Raw genomic sequence first — 17111 nt, 5'->3', positions numbered from 1 at the left:
CATTTACCAAGTTCTAGAAAACAGTTTGTCAAGTGTTATGTTTTATCAAGATATGTTACTATGTTAAATGTGCACTACGCCAATTCTGTAGTGCCTGGGCCTCATTTCCTGTTTATATCTAACCTTTCAAACCAAAAGCCAAAAAGCATACTTTTGTAACTTTTTATGATGTCTTACATATTCTGTAGTGATGTAAATCCAATAAAAGGCTGATGGACAGTGTAATAAAATGCCATTTATAGTCAAAACTGTAAGTGAATGTGAAACCCAACTACTTATTAAACAAGAGTTTGGATCAGATATCTTACTTAATTGCTCCACTAACATCATAAAAGTGATAGAAAAAAATACATTAAGGTAATGATCAGGGTCTAGTTTAAACCCAAAAAAAGCAGGAAAATTCAAAGTTAAGGATGGAACTCTGAACTTAACACATTCCTTTTCACCTAGGTATAGCAGCACATATGATACTTTAGATCATACAGTTTTAGAAGATGTATGCAATACTTAAGCACAACTGGCCACCATGAGATTGGAATTTTAGCCCTGACTGCACTTCCCTCATTCTGTGTGTTTAAATTAGAAATTTACCTTCATGTATTTTTCTAATGTTTAAAAATAACACTTTTCTAGTATTGCAAAGAAAAATTAAAATAACAATAAGGAACACCGCTAGGTTAAGGACCTTAGGTTGAGATCAGATGAGCAATTTCAACGGAAATCTACAAGAAGCAGACTCAAAATAAACACCAACAAAAAAGTCTTCCACTGAGATCAGATCAGTCCTTGCAGGTGTTTGTACAGCTGCTAGATTAGTATTAACACAAGGTGAAAAATGGGTTATAGTCTCCTATATGGGGAGCCATAGGTCTCAGATTTTGCTCCCCTTTTCAACAGAAGCTTCAAAATGTCCAAAAATTTAAATTTCTAATCTAATTTGCAAAATATTAATAATGAGTTGCTTCTCCCCCTGTGATTTTCAGGATGCTGTACTGAGAAAAATGAGAACAATGTTAAGGTTGTAGTGTTCGTTTTGCAACTCCAAATAGTTTAATTTGCCTATTAACATCAATTTCTAAAATTAAAATAGGAATCATAAACATTTTGAATCTGAGTAAAAGAAGGATGATCATTTAAAAAAAAAAAAACAATTTACTGTTACTGCCTGACTCCCATCTGGTCTGAGGTCATTATTTCCCCCTACTTAGACCCATTCCAGTCCCACCTCGCTCCCTATGCCAAAGTATCCCTCCCACTCTCCTCCTCCAATCCCTGTCCCTTTGCCCTTATCCCTTGTACCCTCCCATCTGTGACCTCCGCAACCCCTCCTCTCTCATTCTTAATCTTGATTCTCTCAGCTAGCTCCTTTTTCTCTGCCTTCAAACATACCTACTTCTCTGCATCTTAAAAAATAAATTTTCCTCAGTTTCTCCCACCTTTCCAACTGCTACCCTGTCTCCCTAACTCCTTTCACATTCTAGCAGCTTGTACTTCCTTTCACTCCTCTGTTCCACAGAGACTTCTCTCACTGAGTCAGTCTCCAATGAGCTTTTCTTGGCCAAGTCCAAATCTCTCTTCTTCAGTCTCATCCTCCTTGACCTCTCCAGGCTCACCCTGCTTGACGTTTCTACTACCTTCAACACTGTTGACCATATCATCCTCCTTAACTCTCTTCTACTTCGCCTTTCTGAACTCATGTACTTTTATTTGACTATCAGAAACTTGATTTGGAGTGCTCCGTCCAGTATCTCCTCTGGAGGCGCCACCTCCTCTTTACTCCCAAATTCTGTCTTTTGGCCCCCTCCTCTTCTTCCTCTGCACTTTATGCCTGGGTAACCTCATCCACTCGATTTGAGCTACTACCATTATGCTGACTCTCTCTCTCTGCCAATGACTGATCCCCTTTTGTTCCCTTCTCGCACAAGTGTCCGTGCACTCCTGAGTGCTGGCTTCCGAGCCTGAAATGGTCTCACTGGTCTGGTAGGCCAAGCAATCTCCCTTACTATATATCTTCTCAAAACCCACTGCTTTTCACAATCCCTCAAACAACAATCCACAAATTCCATTAAAACAATTATTAAAGGTAATTAACAAAACAAAAAAGACCACCCAGGAACTACTACAATAGGTAATGTAGTACCCAAACAAACCCTTAACTTTATTCTGTGTATTTCTTCTTTCCTGCATTTCCCTTGCTTGTTGTTTTCTTTCCAGTGTCATCTCGTGTCAATTTAGCTGGCTGAGGTGGACATCATGTCTTTATTTGCTATGTGAATTGCCATACATGACTATAGCACTATACACAAATATTTAATAATAAAATAAGGAATAAACAATAACAGCAGCAACTGGAAGCATCAATATGGATAAAGGGTTTGTGTATGCATTATGCATTGCATACTATCTAAAATAAGCAAAATCCAAGGGAATGGAAAGACACTGATATATTGTTCCACCTTTTGGATTTGTACCAGCATCTTCTCTCTATTCATAGAACATATATGGAAGCAACTGTTTCTATAGACAGTTCCATTATAACTAGTTATAGATCTAATACGTAGGATGGAACAGTAAAAGTGTGAAAGCTAGAAGCTATGGAACACAGGTGAAGCGCCTTTCTACACTCAATTTTTGCCTCTACTCCAGGGGGGAGGGGACAGTGGCAGGTCATGGAACATATATAGACAACACATCTTGAAGAACCAATTACTGTAAAGTACAAGTAGCCATTTCTTCTTCTCTGAGAGCTTGTCCATAAACATTTCACTGTTGGTAACTCACAAGCAATGACCTAGGATACAGGAGGTGGATGCTAGGAGTCTACCTAACCAATGATTGTAGGACAGTCCTACCAAAATTAGCATCAGATCTTGATGCTTCCACTATGGAGTAATGCTGGGTGAATGTGTGTATTGAGCCCAAAGTAGCTACCTTAGTATCTCCAAGTATGGGAACATTTATCAAAGAAGCAACAGATGTTGTTTGTGCTCTGGTAGACTGAGATGTAGACCCACCTATGAGAGTATGTTAGCTAATTCATCACATCACTTGATACAAGCGGAAATCCAGTTAGAACATCTGTGTTGAAAGGGCTTGTCCTTTAACCCTGTCTACATAAAATATCAATAATCTTGGGGATATCCTGAATGACTTAGCGTGCTCTCCTTCTATGTAGATAGGACTAAGAACTTCTGTAAAGTTCATTTCACCTCACCTTTATCTGAATGTGAATTTTGGGGGGAGGGAGGGGGCGGAACAGGTAGAGGGATGACCTGACTTAAGTGAAAGACAGAGACCATTTTCCGTAAAAATTTAGGGTGAGGTCTTACGGACACCCTGTCTTTATAGGGGGCCTTGCCATCAAGTGCTTGTATCTCCTCAACCCTTTGGGCCAGTGTTACTGCCACAGAAAAGCTGTTTTAATAAAAAGTGGAAAGAGAGAACATATGGCCATTGGCTCAAAAGGTGGGGCCATTAGCCCCAATCAGTCCAATATTTAGATCCCGAAGAGGGAGAGGTTCTCTGACTGGGGGGATATATAAACCTAGCTACCGTAGGGTGTGGAAATGTAAAATATCACTGAAGTGGAGGGTGGAAAACTGAGATGGCTGCTAGGTGAACCCTCTGGGAACTCACTGACAGTCCAGAGTCCTTTAAAGATAGAAAGTAGTCCAGTATGTCTGGAATCTGTTCCAGGGATGGAAATAACTGATGCTGCACCCAGATTATGAATCTCTTCCATTTAGCAGCATAAGTATGCCTTGTAGAATCTTTTCTACTGCAGATTAGGATGTTTTGTACTTCAGGGTAATAGGATCTTTCCACTCAGGTCAGCTAGCCAGCACCCATGCCCTAAGGTGCAGGGAATGTGGATCCAGATGGAGAATCTCATAGTGCCTGAAATATTACATCTGGCTGGAGAGGCAATTGAATTGAAGGTTGGATGGAGAGATTCTTTAGGCGTAAAGTACCGGAATTGTCTTGGCCATGCTGAAACTATGATCATACTGGCTGCATCTTGCCTGAACGTCCTGAGAACACTCAGGATAAATGCAATGGTGCAGGAATATAGAACCACTAAGGATCTCAGTGTAGTATGTGAGTCCTTCAGAGAGTGTAAGGCCTCATCTGCTTTAGCACTGAGGAGTTCGCATCCCTTGAATGGGAGATCCTCCATTGTTATTTGAATTTCGTTAGAGATCCCTAAAGAGCAGAGACATGAGGATCCCTTATAGAAATGAAAAGCAACGAGGAGTCCTTGTGGCCCTTAGAGACTAACAAATGTATTTGGGCTATAACCCACTTCATCAGATGCATGTGTATGCCCAAATAAATTTGTTAGTCTCTAAGAGACCATGAGGACTCCTCGTTGTTTTTGATGATACCGACTAACACAGCTACCCCTCTGAAACTTATATAAATGAGGTTACCATAGATCTAGAAGCTATACCGGCAGCATCACAGGCTGCTTGGAGTGATATGCATAACCACCTCACCTTCAGCAACGAGCAACTTAAATTCTTCCCTACTGTCTTAAAAAAGCCTGCCTACACATTTAGCCATGTAATCCCACTTCAGATAATTGTATTTTGCCAACCAGGCTTGGTAGTTAATGACTCATTTGCAGGCTCGATGTGGAATAATTTTCCTCATCCAAATAAATCTAATTATTTGGGTTCCTTGTCTTTTGATGTTGCTTTGTGTTGCCTTCCACGTGATCTCTCTCATTCACCACAAGAACCACCCATGATGCCAGCCGTGTATAAAATTGCTCAATACCCTGGGAAGACACTAGGTGGCAATGATGATCTGAGCTCTTTGATGCTCATACCAAAGAGGCAGGTGTCTGCCAGAGCGATTTAGCTGATTCTAGAAGTCCATCTTTGATGGGCACTGCAAGAGATCCCAGTATGGACCTGTGTAGGATGTCCAGAAGCTTCTGCGATTTTTCCTGTACTGCTTCAGCTGGAATCTCCAGCGTGTCAGCTATTCTGCATAACAAGTCCTGGAACAACTCATAGCCCTCTAGGGTTGAGGTAAATGACTCAGGGACAACAGTTTCATGCCGGGATGATGAGGACATGTGAAACTGGGTTAAGATGGCTTCTGCTTGGGATTCCTCACCGGGAACCATGAATGTCTGTTCAGCTGGGAGTGGAGCAGATTGGGTTGGTGGAGGTGAAGAAGGGGATCTAATCCTGGATTGGGAGGCAGAGACTGGCCTTCTAGCCTGATGCTTTCCTCTCACAGCCCAATACAGATAAAAGTACTGTTAAGCACAAGACACAGGTGGCCAAGGGAGAGGATACCAGAGAATTCTATCCCTCTTTGAGCTTCTATGTGAGGGTAATAGAAATCAACCCTTGACTCCCTCTCCGTGGTATGCTGCCTGAATATCTAGACCCCGGGGAACAAAGTGGGCCAACTTCCCTACTGCCTGCAGAGCCCGAGGAGGAGAATATATAGTCCTCCTGGAGAGGAGGAGCTGTAGCAGCTGGTGTGCTAGGAGCACCTTTAGTCTGTGCCCTGGTTGGTACCACTAATGTACCTAGTACCAGTGTCAGAGCAGCAGTCGGTGCTGGAGGAGGCAGTTCCATCACTGCTAATAGTGGAGAGTCCAGCACTGAAGAGACCAGTAGGTCTTTCAATGCTATATAGGATTTCTATACTAATTATGTTGGTTTCAAAGACAGGTGAGTAGATGGTCATAGTGCCAGGGTTATTAGTATGAGAGACATGAGGGCCTCAATGCTGAGAGCTCTGTACTGAGAGATTTACGCGTTACCAAGGGAGGCACTGTGAACGGTGCCAGACTGGGTGCCTTTTCTTCTGAAGTTTGAGAGGATTTATGGTTCCTTGAGGAAGAGGACAGAGATCTCTTTCCTTTGTGGGTCCAGTGCTCTTTCCTTCCTCTGTACCCTGAGATTTTACCAAACTAGAAAGATGGATCTTTAGGAGCAGCTGCTATTATTAATTATTAATCATGTTTATTTTGAACAGTGACTATCACAATCAGGTCTTGGTCTATGACGGAGGTTCCTAGGTGCTACAGTAATAAATGGGGGGGGAGGGACAGCTCAGTGGTTTGAGCATTGGCCTGCTAAACCCAGGGTTGTGAGTCCAATCCTTGAGGGGGCCACTTACGGATCTGGGGCAACATCAGTACTTGGTCCTGCTAGTGAAGGCAGGGGGCTGGACTCAATGATCTTTCAAGGTCCCTTCCAGTTCCAGTTCTAGGAGATAGGATATCTCCATATATTTAAAAAATATATATATTACAATAAATAAATAAATAAATAAATACGACATTGAAGTGTCTAATAGCCAACAAAGAATGGACCCCACTTTGCGAGACATTGTACAAACCCAGAGTAGTAAGTGGTCCTAGCCCCAAAGAGCTTACAGTCTAAATAGACAAGACAGACAGAGGGTGTGAGGAGTCTCTAACAACAGCAGAGTGAAAAGTGTGATAGCAGCTAACAAACTAATTCCACAAGTTTTTAACTTTTTGTGGGGGTTTTAGGGTGTAGATTTACTTAGGAAGGGATTGGTTAAATGGAAAGAAAAGAGAATGGAGAGGGGACACTGAAGGGCAGGGCATGAGGGAGACAGGGTAAGAGGGGCAGGTGTGGAGTGAAGCTGAGGTGAAAAAATGGGAGGGAGGGAGAGGGGTGTGTTGGAACGAACAGCCAATCAAACACAGGGCAGTGAAAGTCCAGTTAAAACTGTAGAAAATTCTCTGAATGTCCAGAGGTCCCTGTTTTGGCCATTTCAACTCCAGCCAGCTGGAGACTCTGACCAGCTAGGCCACATGGCAAAGGAAGAGGGGAGGCACCACCTGGGTCCTAGTGCGTCCAGAGTAGGGGGAAGTCTCAGTTCAGGGTTCAAGGAGATGCTGGGGTGAGAGATGGCCCATGAGGCCCCATTTTCTCCCACCCCCAGTGCAGCATTCCCTAGTTTGGCTGCTTCTGCTCCCACTTTGACTCCAGGAGTTAAGGAGGCAGCCAGAGCACTTTTAGATGATGAGTATTAAGAAACTGCTGCTCCAGGTGTCTTGGGGTTTGGAAAGGGATGCACTGACCTCTCCAGGGAGAATATTTTCAGAGGAGATTCTCTACCTCTTTGAAAAAAGAAGAACAGGAGTACTTGTGGCACCTTAGAGACTTAGTCTCTAAGGTGCCACAAGTACTCCTGTTCTTCTTTTTGCGGATACAGACTAACACGGCTGTTACTCTGAAATCTACCTCTTTGGGTTCTCATAGAAACTGATTTACACATGGTACATGATTCTGTTATGTGCACCTCACCCAAACACAGTAAGCATCTAGTGTGCCCATCATTGGAAGGCACTACAGCCTCACCGGAAGAGGAATTTTTGAAGCCTGGAGATTTCTGCTCAGCCATTATGACTGATCTCAGTTCCAGAGCTAACTCACGGGAAAACAAAAAAGTGAATTTCCTTCTAAAAGGAAGAAAGGAATTACTATCAAAAATCTGTAACAATAACACTAACTAACTAACTACTAAGTACCTAACTATCCAGAACTATTTACCTAACAAAGAATGGGCCACATAATGAGCTAAGAAGCTTGGACACTGCAAGTTCCAACCCATACCCAGAGGAAGGGAGAAGGAAATGAAGGGTAGGGTCACCCTGCCCTTTCTGCCCTCAGAGGCACAGGAATACTCAGGGCGCAGGCATGGTCCCCAAAGAACATTGCTGGCCCAAAGTATCTGGACTTAATTGTATTGGATGCATGCTCACCAACAGTGAAATACATATGGACAAGGACTTGAAGCACAGACCGTTCATCACTAGAAAGCCTGGATGAGCTGTCTCCTGGAATTCAAATCAATGTCACTCTAGCAAGTCACTAGGACAGCTACTGGCACAAGACCAAATTTACCCTTCGAATGCCAATAAACTGTGTATTGTTTAAGATATTGTTACGTATATTAAAATAGATTACAATGATTTTGCTTTTATACTGTGCCTCTACATAATGGAAAACATATACAGTAGCTAGCATAATAATATTGATCCTGCAAAACATAGAACTTACTGTAGGATTTCCAATGTGTTAAGTTTTCTATGGGTTTATCTCTATTTACCATCAATGACAACAATACAGTTTCTATACGTTATTTATAACAAAAGCAAGCTCCCCTGGGTAAGGTTTGCAAATAGAATATGTGCCACCATCTTTAGGAGCCAATAACTTTAAATGTTGTGAAGTGTTGTCTTACAACAAATGGTTTCATTCTGAGTATCACAGATTATAAATTAGCACAGCAAACTACTATTAAGGTAAAACAGTAGACCTCAGTCAAGCCTGAAAGAAACAGATGTAGATCTGACTGAATTCAAAAGGATTTGCACAGACTTCCATTAGGACTGAGTTCGGCCATAGGGTTTAATCAAAGCAGCAGAACTCTTGGAATTACTTCCAGAGGGTTATTATCCCTTACCTGTATTTCGCTGTGGGGTCTCAAACACTGAAATTGTGTCATCACTCAGAAAATAAGAAATAATGAACTGCCGATCCTTGTCAATGGGATTATCAGTAATAAATTTTGCAAGAAAGCGCAGCAGGTTACTTTCGAGGCCTTTTCTATGAGGGCAGAAGAAGTGGCAAGAAATTCAGTACACAGTATGATGAAACTTTTCATTACTTGGAGATGTATTTTGTGAAATAAACAAAATGCATATTCTTGGTCTGGACAAGAAATGGAATGAAGTTCCCTATTTTTTCAAAAATAATTTTCAGATGGGGTTAACAAAGCCAAGCAGGGTCAGCCAGATAGAAAGGAATTATTTTTCCGGGCACAATTGGTTCTCTGATTACAGATTCTGATTACATTTGTATTCAATCTCAATTGCAAATCAGGCTCAAAGTTTATTTCCAGAAATTTCATTGGGGGGAAAAACATTTTTTAGATGTATTAATTTCAAACCTAAATACAAATCAAAATACATGTCAGGACCCGCTCCAGGAAATTTGGCCAATCAGATTCTTTTTCCACGTGGCTATTTTTTAAAATGTGAAAACTGCATGAATTCAACAATAGTAAATCTATTGATTTAGACGTTACTATTTCAAAATGTACCATGGTTATATAAATTATTACAATTTTAATAAAGTCTTCTAAAAGCATTCTCCTTTTCTGAAGGCTCTACATGTGGGTTAATGGACCTCAGATCTGCAATGCAGCTTTGCTTTTTACTCAGGATTCATAAATCATGGCACAATCTATATAACCCACAATGGAAATAAAAGGTGCTAATGTTTTCATATTGCTATAGTACAACTGTGCATGAAAACCAGCCAACAAAGAAAGGAACTGTCAGGAAATCTCAAGAGAAACAAACGGGGGTTATATCATATTTGTGGATCTTCTGAAATTCTTTTTAGTCGTCTACACTTGGAGCCAGGGGTGTGATTGCCAGCTCAAGTAGATATACTCACACTAACTCTCATCCATCTAGCATGCTACAAATAGTAGTGGAGCAATGGTAACACGGGGAGCAGCAGCAGCAGTACAGGCTAGCCACCCCAAGTATGTACCCATGGGGTCTGGTTGGGTCATAGTTGGGGCAGCTAGCCACAACCACCTCTCACCACTGCATGTATGTACTACCACAGCAACACTACTTTTTTTTAGTATGATAGCTCAATGAGAGCTAGTGCAAGTATGTCTACTAGAGATGGGAATCACATCCTAGCTCCAAGTGTGGACATACCCTCAGAGTCTGATCCAACGCCAAATAAAGTCAACGGAGTCCTTGTATTTATTTTAATGGGAATCAGATTAGACCCTAACTTCACAGAAGACGGTATTTGCCTCGTTCACAGAAATGCCGAATGCAATGTTGCTAACCAAGTCCTAATATACCCGGACACTTAAGTAAGGTAACCTTGACATTTCACCTAGCACCCCTCTCCCCTGCAACCAGGAATTAAAAAAATTAACTGGGATTATCTTTCACTAAAATACCTGTCTTTCTCCATGAATTTCTTGAAATCTTTCTGGGGAGGTTGAGGAAGAAGGCTCAAGCAGGAGCATAGAGAATCCTCTTCAGAACCAAATCCAGTGTACGGTGGAAACTTCTTTTCTATTTTTGAAGGAGGTGGAGCCTTGAATGGAATTGGGGTAAAATCCTCTATAAGAAAATAAGACAGCAAGATTTTTTTTCAGATCATGCTATTTTATTAAAGATATTGTATTTTCAGTATAGATGTCTATTAATATATTCGTGTAACAGAGCAGAACCTCTCCCTTTAAATCAGGGGTCCCAAACATGTGGCCTGCGGAGTTAATTCCTGCGGCCTGCCATAGGCGCCGACCTCACTGGCAGCCAAGCTCCCCCTCCCCATCCTCAACCCCCCACCTCCCAAGCACGCTGCTTCCCCACTCCTCTGCCTACCTCCCAGCGCTTCCTGCCACCAAACAGCTGTTTGGCAGCACTTAGGACTTTCCAGGAGGGAGGGGAGAGGAGCAGGGACGCGGCGTGCTCAGGGGAGGATGCGGAGCTGGAGCGGGGATTTGGGGAAGGGGTTGGAATAGGGGCAGAGAAGGGATGGGAGGAGGTGGGGCAGGGGCAGGGACTCATGGACTAGATGAGCAGTCTGGGGTACAAAGTTCAGCATGTATGATTCTTTGCTATGAGTAGTTGGGAAAAATGTTTGTTAAAAGTGGCAACGTATTTTGTATGAATAGTTACTTTAAAAAGTTACTGCCATTAAAGCTATGTTGATAGACTGTTCATGTAGATCATCATCAGTGTTACTGACCACATAAGGAATAGTTACAGGTGTTTATATTTTATTAAAACCCTTCTTCGCATTACAGTTTTTAAAAAGTCAATACATTGACTTTTAATAGCATACTATATTACTCTTCATTTTTTTAATTTTTGACTATACTTTTGTATCGTTGTATAAAAAGGTGTCAGTGATGCAGTCCTCGGGCCAAAGTACTAGTCTTCATGTGGCCCTAGTGGTGATTTGAGTTTGAGATCCCTGCTTTAAATCATGCTTGCTTCACTATTTATAGGGTGAAATGCAAGCCTTATTGAAATCAATGGCAAAACTGCTATCATAATTTCGATGGGGCCAGGATTTTGCCCATGCCCTATAATGTTTGGAAGAAATCAGTCAATAGTAAGGGAAATATTATTCCTAAACAGAAGAACCAAATTTTAAAACCACTTTTCAACTCTTATCCCTTGGGATCATTCCACAATTCAAATTCCTTGCTTGTGATATTTTTTGATCTGCTTTTTGTCAATTTCTATGTTTGTATTGGAAGAACTCAAATGTTTATGTCAGTCTTGGCAAGTTGCCAATAAATTCAGTCCTATCCCAAATACATCCACCTTTTCTGAAGCTTTACTTTTATAGTCTTTCCCCTACCCTACTCTTAAATATTGCCTGAGCTCCAGACTCACTCATCAGCACTATTCCACAACTATGATCCCTTTCTCCATATGAACATGACCAATAACCAATCTGTCCTTTCTTCACATATGCTTGTCAACTCAACAAGCTGTTATAAGGTCCACTCTGATCCCTATATCTAGCGAAAATCCTGCTGCCCCAGTGTCAGCTGCTGCTCTGGTGTGCCATAGTTGCTCCCCTGAACCTGTTTTTCCCAGTATTACAACTTGCATCAGCTATTGAGGCTTACAGCCAACAGAAGAACCTAGATAGATACAGTCTTGATGATTATATTCCCTGAAAATAAAGTTTATTAACGTGGAAGCAACACTGATAGATGCTGGAAAATAAAAGTACAACACACTAGGCAAAGCACCAGCCAGAAGGATGTCACAGCATCCACGGTCCATGAAAGAACTGAGGGCCTCAGAAAGGCAGTGTACAACAATGGCCACAAAGAAGAATGGGTTTTTTTCCTTCCCAACCATTGTATCTTCTACCTGGAGTGGGAGAGATTTAATTCACCATTTTTTCCCTTTTCATCACCAAAACAAAAGTATCCAGTGAAAATGGTGAAATTTACACATAGTTCTATAGGAAGAAAAACTGATTGAATGAATAATGCATTTTTTATCTGAAACATCCCCAACATTATTGTACTGTAGGTTTGGTTTCGGCCCATGTAGAGGAAAAGAGTGAAATTTGGGCCAATCCAAACTTTTCCTGAAGTGCTTTTTCAGTCTACATATCTATTTGAAATAGGGGTTCTCAAACTATGTCGGGACCCCAAAGTGGGTCACAACCCCATTTTAATGGGGTCGCCAGGGCTGGCATTAGATTTTCTGGGGCCAAAGCCAGAGAGTTTCAGCCCTGGGCAATGGAGATCAGGTTACAGGCCCCCTGCCTGGGGCAGTGGGACTCAGGCTTTGGCTTTGGGGAGCTCAGGTGGGCTCAGGCTTTGGTCCCCCCTCCTGGGGTCATGTAATAATATTTGTTGTCAGAATGGGGTCGCAGCACAATGGAGTTTGAGAACCGGTGATTTAGAACACGCTAATAAACGAAGATCACAGCAACCTACTCTTTTAAATTCAGATTTATCTAAGACAGGTTTGTTGTTGAAAAGTACAGCAAGAATTCAGATGTCAGAATTTCTCCTAAGTAAAGTCCTAAACACAAGAAGCACCTTCTCCATCCTTCCTTCAGCAGTTACTTCTACTGCAACATATCCTGTTGAGAATAAGTTCTTCATGGAAAAGCTAATGCCTCCTCTTGAACCAGTCAAGAGGAGTTTCTATAAAAACAAAGCAGCCAATGTATTTCCCTCAGAAGTTACACATGCCCTTTCCATGATATAGCGCAACTAGTCTGGGAGGGCTCAAATACTAAATCAATAAATAAAAAGAAGTCTCCTGCTAGGAAATTTTCAAATTTTACACCAAAAACCATCACTGTAACAGAGTAGCATCATATAAGTAAACACATGACAAAACAAACATTATTTCTGGCAATACTGATCCTCTAAACAATTTCAATATAGTGCATGAGGAGTTACATGTGCGACTCTAGTTAAAAAACAAACACTGTGTACATAAGTCTCTGCATACTGAGAAGGGGGAGGAATCCCTATGAGTTTGTATGTTGAATCACAAGGTGATCACACATGTATTCTCTATTTGAAAAAGAACTATCAGATTTATAATATTGATTATTCTCAACTACGGTAGCTTTAATTTGTGGGGCTTACATAACAAATGGAACACTGATTAAGATCTTTCTTGCACTCCAACAGTGCCACCTAGTGTGTGTCTAGTAGACAAGTCAAAGATAATTGCTCCATTTAGTTTTACTCTCTTGGTACTCAGCATTTGTACATTTGTTTTAATGCGTCAGTCATACCTATAATCAACCATGCTTAATATAGCACTAATAAGTCATTATATCAACAAAATACCATAGCTTTCAATTGCTGTGTATTTAGGTGTCCATTTTTTGTCTTCCCAGGCCCCATTACATAAAGCCAATCTAGATTGGGCTCTGTGTAATTATGTACTATTTATGTGTGGTCTTTAACTTTGACCCTCAGAACCAATTCCTAACAATTTAATGATGTGTTATCCCTGAACTCATATTTTATCTCTATTAAAGTCCTGAAAGTCTGTAACAAAACAGTTAAGCAGAAGTATTTTTTGAACATTTATAAATATGTCCCTTGCTGTAACAATCTGCAGAGTAATCCAATGTTCTTATATGTTCTTCCCAAAAAACATCTTGCAAATCATTAGGGAACAATGCAGAAAATAAAGTAAGTGAAGTTCATTTATTTAAGTCTGAATACTAGTGATACCATAGCAGTATTTTCGGAAGCCTTCTCAATCCATAGCTAACTTTTCGCACACAGCACTTGATCTCCCAATGATCTGCTGCACAACATCTATCCATCTCCTCACTGGTCGCCCCCTACTACAATGACCTTCTACCATTCCTGCCAACATTTTAATGTGAATTTACTGTGGTATTGAAAGCCGTGGGTAATGAAATCCTATTCATGGACAGGACAGGTACACCATAGGCACTGGCAGTTTTCTCCACAATGCTGCATCAATGCACCTCAATCCTGAAACTGAAGGATCATCTCTATGGGTATGTCTTCACCCCACAGTTAACCTGGGTGATTGGTATCTGGGTCTGAGCACCTGGGTTAGGTGCCCAAGTGTGAGTGCCCCATCTGCAAAGTCCTACCCTATTTAATGTGTTCTCACTGTTTCTGCCTTCGGACATGCATGTCTGGGGGGATGGGAGGGAAGTATATCCCATGCTCCTTTGCTGTAGAATTCATTCCCAGTCAGTTGAGGGAGAATTTGTCTGTCTGGAAGGACTGTGGGAAGGGCATCGGAGGACTACTAGAACATGAGTGATTTTGTCTACATCTTCACTGCAAAGTGGGTGGGTTCTAGCCTAAGTGAAAGTGGGGTCTAACCCATACCTCCAGCTGAGCAATGTAACCTAGCCTGGGCTTAAAGCACCCTCAGACCTGAGTCAGACGATTTTCTATCTAGATATTAGGGAACTCGGGCTAAAACCCAGGTAAGAGCTGGAGTTATCTGTGTAGTGAAGATATACTCTATGCATGAGAGAGCAGTTCAGTCTCCAGAGCAATTCAAGGAGCCTTACTGTGGTGCTGTTTTTTATGATCAGAACACCTGTCCACTGACACCATCAAATTCATTTCACATAACACACTGAATAGTCACTACATTCTAACCACTTTCAATCACAAAACAAGATCTGAACCAGCAACATAAAGGCGAAAAACTTTATAGCCCATTATTAATCCCCAGAGCCATCCAGTCCCCCTTAAGAATAAAAAAAAACTTGAATATTATGTAGTCTTCTCAGTAGCAAAAATGGTGATAAGGACCAGTTCGGTGGCATAGCAAAAGCATTATGCTAGCAAGAAATCAGCTTTCAAATTTGAGATTTCATCTTTTGCTTCCAATTTCAATGGCATTTTAAAAGTACCAGTGAAGGGGTACTTGCAATTCCCTTGGACTGAAAACAGATGACTAGCGCTGGACATAATGCTTGGTTCATGTGTTTGCCAACAACCAACAGGTATAGAAGAGGCCTCCCCTAGTTTCCAACTTTATTTTTTTAGTGAAATGGGATCCTGCTTCACAGTTCACCTACCAAGGAAAACAAGGAGGTAACACCTCCTTTTCTCCTGCCTTCCAAAAGGAATATTACAAGAGCACCTATTTGTCACATGGTTGGCAGTGCAGCCAAAAATGTGACCCTATGTATTTTGGCTCACAAGAAATCCCTCTTCCCCCTCCACATAATATTTAATTAATAAATAATAGAAAGGTATTTAAGAAAGGACACTTCTTACTCTACTTCTGTGCTGTGATGAGATAAATATAGTTCTCCTCAGAGACATACTCATGAGTAAATTTCCCATTTCATTTGGGTATGCATTGTTTATAATGTATATGTGGCCATTGCTGCATTCAGATCATCCTTCTCTTTCTGTGCAGCTGCATTAGCAAAATTTAGGCAGAATATATCCCACATTAAGGTGTCTTTCCCTTGCATTCAGATCAGTGCTGCATTCATCCATAATAATGTCAGGCTTCCTGCTGAAGGGCATGAGCTATCGTTTACAAAGCCGCTGTCCTTTGAAAAATTTCCCTTTGCTTTCACAAATATTATGCCGAGGAAAACAGGCAGAAACATTGGAAACCTATTGATGAGCATAACCACTGCACTTCAAGAGAAATCTCCTCGTCCTCCTAAAAGGCAATTCTATCAGCATACAACTCCTGCTGAAGCCATATAGTCAAATAAATGCTTGTACAAAGAACAACAGGGGGTAAGATGAGTAACTCAAAATCACAACAGCAACAGTGAGCTCGGTCCTGCAAGGTGCTGAGCATTCTGGTCCCAATTTAACAAAGCCCTTAAGCAAGTGCTTAATCTTTGCCAAGGGCACAGTCCTACTGAAGACAAGTTAAAACTAAGCACCTGCTTAAGTGCTTTGCTGGCTCAGGAACAGAGTGCTGAGCACATTGCATGATCAAGCCCACAGAGAGTACATGGTATTTCTGCCCGCTCCAAATAAAGAGTGCACAAGCTCCATGGAGGACAAACATACCCTTTTCCTGGGGGTTGAATTTATAGGTAACTCACAAACAACAAAACATAAACCCCAACCTTGAGCTTTCTCCCCCAACCCTACTTGTTCCAAGAGTTACCCACAGGACCTCCTTGTCTCTACCTTTAGTCCTCTCTGACTAAAAGGTCACGCCTTTTTATATCCTGATAGGGTATCCAGGGGGTTAACACATGTCACAGTAAATCAGCAGAACTTAGCAGCTTTATGCAAGGTTCTAATCCCTGTTAACAAGGTGGGTCACATCAAGATGCCTGCATTTCTACATAGAATTATAGATCCTACCACCCTATTACACACTATTTATTTTTCTGATGTGTGTGTGGGAAACACTGTGCCATTCTGCCCTCTCATAAACTTGCCCAACTAGCTGAAGTTAATATCCATAAACTAGTACCCGCAGTCAACCAGCCACTATTACACTAAAGAAACAACCTTTGCGGTCGTAATATTTAGCTGTATTACTTGGTGGGCAGATAATGGTTGTGTGTGTTCCACTTACCACACCACCCCAATTACGGAAGCCCCATTCACCATTCCAGTAATCACAGTATGGACATTCTTAACTTTAACAACATGTTCTGACAGGATCTTTTTTAATGCCTGGCATATTTGCACCAGTATTGTTCCAACTGTTTTCTTCTAATGCCAACAAGTGAGACAAGAAGCAGTATTCAATATGTGTAGTTAGCTTCAATAAAGGCTTCTACCGTAACATTGGGCCTCCAGAGAAATAAAATGGTGGCCTTCCTCCTTCTGATGTTTTTCAGCCATTCATTGCTTTCATTCTATAGCGCTACAGTACCTCATTCCACCAAGGAGTTAATTGGACTTTGGTCCAAACTCTGTGTTCCATCTGGTCATGAGTCTGGGTCACAAACAGGTCTACCCAGATATCTTGTTTCACATGTCAGAAAAGGGTTGTAGCAGTACTTTTCTCACCACTTCTGAGCAGTCCATATACTCACTAGTTTCTATTCACTGGATAACTAAAATCGATGGTA

At 41.4% G+C, this 17111-nt stretch overlaps 1 protein-coding gene across 3 annotated transcripts in view; it reads right to left on the bottom strand.

The window, feature by feature from the left end:
* EFHC2 (EF-hand domain containing 2) overlaps window positions 1-17111 on the bottom strand; it is a 90556-nt gene that overhangs the window by 25427 nt on the left and 48018 nt on the right. For all 3 annotated transcript variants that reach the window (XM_005301778.4, XM_065578539.1, XM_042859190.2), the window contains 2 exons: window positions 9997-10162; window positions 8470-8612 (listed from right to left, as the gene is read on the bottom strand). In XM_005301778.4, the coding sequence (XP_005301835.2) occupies window positions 8470-8612; window positions 9997-10162 (309 nt within the window). The remainder of the gene's footprint in view (window positions 1-8469; window positions 8613-9996; window positions 10163-17111) is intronic.

This window comes from Chrysemys picta, chromosome 1 (genome assembly GCF_011386835.1).
Source record: "Chrysemys picta bellii isolate R12L10 chromosome 1, ASM1138683v2, whole genome shotgun sequence".
In the NCBI taxonomy this organism is placed as follows: domain Eukaryota; kingdom Metazoa; phylum Chordata; order Testudines; family Emydidae; genus Chrysemys; species Chrysemys picta.
The sequence above is the reverse complement of the archived record's forward strand: the minus strand, read 5'-3'. Positions and strand labels throughout refer to the sequence as shown.